The following is a 9,118-nucleotide window of genomic DNA, read 5'->3' on the forward strand; positions in this document are numbered from 1 at the left end:
ATTCCCCCTTGTTTTTCAAAAATTCCCCCTATATCACAAAATAAGGCGGATGAATGTGCCCTATTTTTCAAATCCTGACAACAACACTGAAGCTGGAAGCAGGATAATAATTTAGTTCTACACTTTATCACATTCAAGAATATAAACACGTTTTTAAGCACAATACACGCGGAGTCAAAAAGAAGCACTATCTTTCACCCAGCACTGTCGTTCACGCAGTGCTCTCTCTCCCTAATGTGAAGCTTCCTGTCTTGGACATGTGAGCATATGTACAACAGCCAAACGCCACGTCGCTGGAACTGTGAAGCCCCCAGTTCTATAAAATAATTTTTGTATTTTTTTTTCATAAACTAGGGGATGGCTACTGACATCAAGCTTAAGGATTATATAATGTACAAGTATAAAGAAAGAATTAAAGAAAAAAGGACTCATTATATTGAATGTTATCGATAATATTGAGTGGAAGTAGGGGACGTTGCAGTTCCGCAACTCTTATACACGAGCCGCCACTGGTTCGTATACATATATACTTCGTATAATTTATATTCCATTTCTAAAGTGCAACTTATGTAACTTTACAGGCAATTAATAGAATAAGATAAACTGTGCATATTTACGCACGTACACACACACACACACACACACGCACGCACACATATCGCATACGTATCCTGGTCAACACCCGACATAACTATTTCAGATTTTGCCTTCTATAAACACGTTTTTTTTAATATTTTATAGTAGAAAAATATTTCACCGTTGGAGCTGAAAAAGCTACTTCTCACAAGTTACTTTCACTTTCAAGAAACTAGAAAGTTTCATATATATTTATACATATACATGATGTATGAGTGTCCAACTTTTTCTGAACGACCTGCATAAATCATTTGTTTATATATCTATATATGTATATCCATATCCGTTAACGGTTATTTTTATTACTTTTCTCGCTGTATTGCGTGTTCGTTTCTTTTTCGCATCTGTTATTTTATTATTGTTCATATAGATGAAGATATATCCTTTAATTTGCTGCTTTTCTTTACACGAAAAGAGAAGATACATTGCGAACCTATTATTTTAACGTGTTATATCCATTTATCTCCCAAAGAGACACATCTGCACCGTCGGATACCCCGAACCAGCTGTTAAGTATCCCACCTGTGAGGGATCGATGCTAGATGTGTCGAAACAATTGTAGAGAATAATAAAAATTCTCGTATTTTCCATCCTCTGTCTTTCACGTTGGATCGTTAGCTCCTACACGCATTTTTTTCTCTCCTTGTTTCTTTTCTGTGTATCTTTCTGTCGAAGAGCGTAGGCTCGAAACGTAAAAGACTTGTTTTATTTCTATCCTGAGCGCCATACTAATACAATTGTTTGTTTGTACTCCACCTGCTTTCGTCTTTTGTTATTTTCGTAACCTTCCCGTTATATATATATATATAGATATATATATATATATATATATATTATATATATATATATATATATATATATTTACGTACAACTCAGTTCTATAACATATCATTAAACTTTAATTTTATTATTCCTTTAATGTAATAGCAATAGTAGGTATGGTATTGCGTAAAGTTTAAAATGACTAAAACAAATGTTAAGAACGGAAATTTAAGAAATGAAAACAAATTATCTCAGTCTTGTTACAAAACTTTAATATTTTCTTCATTTCAATCCATGATTTACATTAACATTGCCAACCATATATTAATTGCATAATATTAACTGTAGTTATTAAATTAATTCATTTGATTATGTTATGAGAATCGTTTAGTCAGGAATGTTTTCGAGATATGAAAATGTTCCTGATGATACAACACCCACATCACATTCAACAACATTGATTCAAAAACTACAGTTAATGTAATTGGTATACGTTTGACAGTGTTATTCTGAGTCATGGGAACTGTTGTACAAAATATTAAAACATTAGTATGCGTATATATGTATATGTATGTATGCATACATACATACATACGTACGTATGTATGTATGTATATATAAGCATGTCTATGTAATGTATGTATGTATGTAATGTAATGTATGTATGTATGTATGTATATATAAGCATGTCTAGACATGTAAGTATATGCATGGGAATACATAAAACAAAGCACACAAATCTGCACCTATACATACATACAAAAATGTCCTGTTGATGTTGATGAAATTGCAGTGAAGGAACCTTTGATCTGAGTTAGAAACAGGCCCTGTTTAGAATATAAACGAAAAAACATACATACATAATACATACATACATACATACATACAACATACATACATAACATACATAATACATACATACATACATACATACATACATACATAAATACATAACAACATACATACATTACATACATAACATACATACAGACATACATACATAATACATACATACATACATTACATACATACATAACATACATAAGACATACATACATTAATCATAATACATAAATACATACATCATACCTACAGACCATATACATTACATACATACATAATAAATACAGTTACATACATACATACATACAGTACATACATACATACATACATACATACTAACATACCTACATACTGATTACATACATACATACATACATACATACGTAAATAATACATACATTACATACATAAATACATACTACATACATTAATAAATACATACATGAATACATACATCATACATACATACATACATACATACATACATACATACATACATACATACATACCATACATACATACAACATACATAAGACTACATACATACATACATTACATACATACAACAACATAAATAATACATACATACATACATACATACAGACATACATACATAAATACATACATACATACATACAACATAACATACATAATAATACATACAACATACATACAAGTTGCACTCACAATCCCCAGAATTGAAGATGTAAATATAGCTGAAAGTGGATTATTCCAATCTTATTTACTTTTTTTTTTTTTTTACAGAAAATTTTAAAATGGATTATTCCATATTCTGCAATTATACAGAATTCAGTGCCGCATTCCTAGGTAAGTAGTTTTCACAAATTTGTCCTGTTTCTTTATTTTTAATGTTTTGTTAAGTATTTATATATTTATATTGTCATATCGTGATTCTGTGTCTAACGTTATTTTTCTACAGTTATACCATGATAGAAATATAAGTAAAATAGCTCATAAACTATTACTTTGTACAAATAGTTGCACCCTTATTTCTTATTCAAACAATAATAAGTACTGATGAACAGCAACTGTTATGCCCTGAATCCATCATGTCTGCTTCTACCACGAGTACCACCATATTCAGCAAAGAATCATGAAATAGTTACTTGACCTGCTAGAAATAGCAGCTAAATTCAGGATTTTCTAATTACTTAAATGGAGTTACAATTAGCAGTATATTTTTGCTACCATGGGTAACATTAAAAAATATGACATGCATATAACAATTAGTTTGATTCTTTTTTTTTTTTGTGATTATACACTATGAAATTAATGCTAATTTTGAAAAGAAAAATATTTATTATCTTAGAATTAGATAAGGTAGTAGAATTGTTAGCATGCTTGACGAAATGCTTAGTGGCATTTCGTCCATCACTACATTGTGAGTTCAAATTCTGCCGAGGTCGACTTTGCCTTTCATCCTTTCAGGGTCAATAAATTAAGTGCCAGTGAAACACTAGCGTCCATCTAATCAACTAGTCCTCTCCCACAAAATTCCAGGCCTTGTGCCTTTAGAAGAAAGGATTCTTCTTCTTCTTCTTCTTCTTCTTCTTCTTCTTCTTCTTCTTTTTCTTCTTCTTCATCATCAATTATTATTATTATTATTATTATTATTGTTGTTTTTATTATTATGGTGGTGGTAGTAGTAGTAGTAGTAGTAGTAGTATTAGTACCATTGTCTCTATTAATATTATTGTTATTTATAATTTCAGGTCCAGGATATAGTCAGTACTTCTTTTCAAAGAATATATATGAAGTAAAAGGTTCTAGAATTAATAAATTTTCAAGGAATGACCTTTTCCCTCATTGCCCATATTATGTAGATGCTATGGTTTATTCAGAAACCACAAAGAAAGCATATATTTTTAAAGGTAAGAAAGTTTTCATTTTTTGTTGTTTTTTAATTCTTAAAACAAAACCCTATCACTTACTCTGTTGGCCTCTTTTCGCTAATCTATTAAGTCGCAAGTGGACAGACACAGACACAAAGACATGTTTATACATACACATACACACTTACATATATGTGTGTGCATGTATGTGATGAGTTTCTATGTAGTTTTCTTCTACCAAATTCACTTTCAAGGCATTGATTGGCTTCGGGCTATAGCAGAAGATACTTGCCCAAGGTGCTACACAATAGGACTGAACCCAAAACCTGATGGTTGTAAAGCAAACTTCTTAACCACACAGCCAAGTCTGCTCCTATAACCATGTTTATTGCATAGATTTCGCAACTGTTGCTATGTTAGCACCAGTCATGTATTAAAAGGTTGTTACAATACAGCTGCAGTTTGCTATATATTCTGATTAACAAAAATCAAAATTAAAATAGTAAAGAAAAACACTTGAGAAGCACCCTTAAACTTTTAATTTAAAAAATAGCTGATAATTTTCTAAAAATTTGTGTTGGATATTAAAGACTGAAATGTATTCGTAAAATATTATTTTAGCATTTTTAAAACAATTAACAACATATTGATTTCTTTTCTTCACAGGACATGAAGTGTTTATCTATCTTTATCAAAATATGAAATTTCACTTCCTCAAGCGCAAAATATTTGGAAGAGGTTTCCCTAACATTCCAGAAGCTGCTTTTACTTATAAGGGAAATATATATATCTTAAAAGTGAGTATATATTTTCTGCATCACAGGCACTCATAAAAAGTTACATGTGCATAGAGATGTATGTATGTAATATATATATATATATATATATATATTATATATATATATATATATATATATATATATATATATATATATATGTATGTCTGTGTGTGTATCTGTATATATATATTATCAATAATAATAAAGGGTAATTAATTAATCAATTAATAATTAATAATTTTACCAAGTAGTTCGGTATGTTAAAAGAACCATCATTTGTAATCATATACAAAAATTCTATAACTATGAGCATAATTATAATTAGGGTTCAGCAAAATTTGCTTCACCACATACCGAAATTTAGAAATATCAGTTAAAATACTATTCTACTACAATAAGATATCTCCCAGACAGGAATACTCTACAACTCACACATTTTGTATATATATATATATATAATAGTGTACAAACAATTAAGTATTTATACACAAAAGGAGTGACCTTTGGCAGGACACCTTACATGCTAGAAAGGGCATGGATTTGAAAATATACTGTATAACTATGCAGCATGTGTATTTTCGGTACGTATTAGCTACATAATTATGCATCAATTTTAGCGAAGTCACTGATGAAGTACAGATGACAAATTAATTTATTTTCTCATTAATACAGAAACTCGAGTTTGTGGTTAACAATGAAAATATTGTTTATTTTCATTCTCTTTAAAATTGCTTTTATTCGTGGTTTGGATTTTGACTGCCCTTTCTAGTACATAAGGTGTCCTGTCAAAGTCACCTCTTTCAAGTATAAATATGTAATTGTTTGTACACTATTATATATGAAAATATGTTGTCTATTGACTTTATTAAACATTCTAGCCATCGGTATAAAAATTTTTCTACACTAATTATATATAATATTATATTAAGTTATATTATATTATATTATAACCAAATTTTTTATTTTGAAATTATTATCAAATGTATAACTGTAAAATGTTCTAAGAACGCCTCTTGTGATCTTTCAGGATAAATTTTTATATCTATGGAGTGAAGAAAGGAACACACTTGTTACTGACCATGTTTTTCCTATATCAGCATTATGGAAAAATATTCCAAGTGAAATAGATGCAGTTTTTGAATCAAGAAATTCCAACTATATATATTTCTGGAAATGGAACATGCGTCACATGGTGTAAGTTTAAAAAAACATTTTATATGCATTGTCTTTTGTTTTTTTGTTTTTCTGCTTTTATTGTTTTGTACTCAGTTATTTACCCTAGGTAAGATATATATATGTATATCTGTAAATATAATATGTGACAATTGTTCGGTAGCCATGATAAAACTCTGACATCTGAAACTCGGAGTTTTATCATGGCTACCAAATAATTGTCACATATTATATTTACAGATAAATTCCTCTATTTACATAATATCGAGGTCTCTTTCATTCTTTTGTTGTCTTACCATTTCTTTCAATATATATATATATATATATATATATATATATATCATATCATATATTATATGACATTATATCATATCTCATATCATTATACTATATTATAATATACAATATTACATGACATTTTATCATATTATATTATACTATATTATACTGTTGGAGGATATGTTTTTATATCTTGATGTATGCTCCTCTCATTGTTATCCACTCAAATGTGAGGGAGTGACTATAATACGTATGTATGTATGTATGTATGTATGTATAAGCACAAGTGCCTTATTGCTTTGACAACATTTGAAATCATTCTCATGTTGTTTGTAGTTTAACAATGTAACTTTACATCCGTTTTACTTTTGTTGATTTTCTTGATGATAAGAGAAAATTGGTTTACAATAAACTAACTTGACATCAATGATCCTTAACTGGCTTTAAGATTAGAAATGAAAGAATAACTTGGATTTAGTATTTTTGTTATCATTGAAATGTCATATCTCATCTTGAAGAAACTTTCAAAATACTTTTTCCATTCGATATAATACAACTTCCTGGATTATGTTATATAATATGTTCCCTCTTTGTATTGATGAGCAGAAATTCAAGCTTCATCAACTGTACTTGTCAATCCAACAAAGGAATCTTTTTAAGTAGATATTTAAGCTGCTAGAAATACCAGACAAATTTCCCTTACATCACATTCTATAATTATGAAAAAAAAGGACACACTTATTTGTGAAGTTTAAGATATCCTATGTCTGAATGAAAAATACTATATCCATCACTAAAATTCATTTGATTATAGATCCGATACATCAGGCTTTGTGTCTGCTAAACAATAGCAAGCCACAAAAGACTTGCAGGAGCTAGCAACCAAGTTTCTCTCAAATCACTTTTCGCTGTCTTAAAAAAAGAAAAGATATGTTAGATAATATACTAATAAAGTCCTAAATACAAGTGTTTTTAAAGAAAAGATGTTCAAAACTGTAAGAACTTTGATTTTACACTTGTTTAATCAGAGTTGATCTGCTACTAACCGACAATTACTGGGAGAAAAAAGTGCATAGATGATGTAGCCCCAGATACACTATTTCTAAAAAGAAAAAAAAACTAGAGTCTAAATAACAATAATAGCACTAAGATTTAAATTTAAAAACAAATAAATAATTAGTATTATTTAATATTTTTACTTATTTTTCTTAATTTCTTATTCCAGATATTATCAAGTAGATAACAGCCAAGGTGGAGTTATCAAGTCAGGAAGCTTCAAGTCTTTCTTTGGATTTTGTTCTGTATAAAGTAATGATTGCCAAAATAAGATTATATTTTTGTCACAAAATCAACATTATCATAACCATTGGTTAATATGTTTGTGAGCCTAAATCTTTGTTACCATTCATGAGATTATTTTTGTAATATACTCTTTTTTTCTTTTTAACACAATAAAATAAATAGGTCTTTTATTTTATTGTGTAAATGTACATTTTTGGTTGTACTGCAATTTAAATGCCATCAACCTAAAACAATATTTTGAAAAGAGAAACTTTGAAATTTTTCTCACAAGCCTTGGCCAACAATGACAATAAAGGAGGGACCACAAAAATAGATTTTAGATGCTCTGGTTGCTAGAGCAACTTTGTATATTTATAAGTATTTCAATATATTTATAAACATTTCAAAGCTAAATCTGTCACTGCTGGTACACTAAATTCTTAAACAGAGCAGCTGGTCTCGACATAACTTGGATATTTCCTCCTTGGCTCAATGGAGTGTACCACAAGTAAAAACTGACAGCAGTACAATGCTTCATTAAGCTTGTGTGTTGCTACAAGAGTATATAGAGTGGTGGAGGAAGGAAAAGTATCCTTGTCTTCATTATATAAGTTTACTAAATGTGAACTATTCAATAACTTTGGAAATGGGTTGTACCAACTAAAGTCTTTTAGTTTTATGAAGATATTGCCAAGAGGAATATGAAGTAATTATTCATGTGGTGAAGTTTGTCAAAAAAGTTATTTATTTACAAAAGAAAAAAATGAAATTTATTTAATTTTTTTATCTTTTATCTATATTATTGAAATTCTTTTAAAGTCCAATAATTTAAGTTTGCATGATTTTTTAATTGTTGTAAATTGTGTTCATGTCAAGAAAAAAGAAACAAAAATGTGATAACATATACATAAAAGTGTATGTATATATTATTGATTTAATTTAATTTTATATGATTTATTTATAATATCAAGCTTTTTTTTTTAATTTGATGTATCATATTTGTATGATATTTTTTAAAGAATGCATACTTTTGCTCAGGAGAGGAAGAATTAAGCGATTCAAAAGTTGTGATAGCATGCATGTATGTGTATAAGTAACTACATGTTTGCATGTATAATATATACAGTGTGATTATAACTGAATTGAAAGAAGCTTTTAAGTCACTGTTAATATTCTTGTCTAAGAATAATAAATATACATTTGTATATGTGTATGTGTATGTGTATGTGTATGTGTGTGTGTGTGTGTACATATATATATATATACCTATATATATATATATATAATATATATATATATATATATATATATATATATATATATACCTATATGTGTGTGTATGTGCCCATTCAAATTGTACTAATCTGACGTCATATTATATTTATCATTTACATATATTTATATATACACACGTATGTGTGTAGTTATCTGAGTATGTATCTGTGTGTGTATGTATAACATTCTATTCTAGACTATTTATTATTCTGTAATTATTTATCAGAAATTCTGTCC

The 9,118-nt window shown here is 28.5% G+C and overlaps 1 protein-coding gene across 1 annotated transcript in view; it reads left to right on the forward strand.

Moving 5' to 3' along the window:
* The window catches only part of LOC115217473 (72 kDa type IV collagenase-like), a 21,544-nt gene extending 13,182 nt beyond the window's left edge, over positions 1-8,362 (forward strand). The window contains exons 3-7 of the mRNA XM_029787180.2: positions 3,007-3,069; positions 3,975-4,133; positions 4,761-4,891; positions 5,901-6,067; positions 7,551-8,362. Coding sequence (XP_029643040.1) covers positions 3,007-3,069; positions 3,975-4,133; positions 4,761-4,891; positions 5,901-6,067; positions 7,551-7,632 — 602 coding nt within the window. The 3' untranslated portion in view covers positions 7,633-8,362. The remainder of the gene's footprint in view (positions 1-3,006; positions 3,070-3,974; positions 4,134-4,760; positions 4,892-5,900; positions 6,068-7,550) is intronic.
* The last annotated feature ends 756 nt before the right edge of the window (positions 8,363-9,118 follow it).

Source organism: Octopus sinensis, linkage group LG11 (assembly GCF_006345805.1).
Source record: "Octopus sinensis linkage group LG11, ASM634580v1, whole genome shotgun sequence".
Classification (NCBI taxonomy): domain Eukaryota; kingdom Metazoa; phylum Mollusca; class Cephalopoda; order Octopoda; family Octopodidae; genus Octopus; species Octopus sinensis.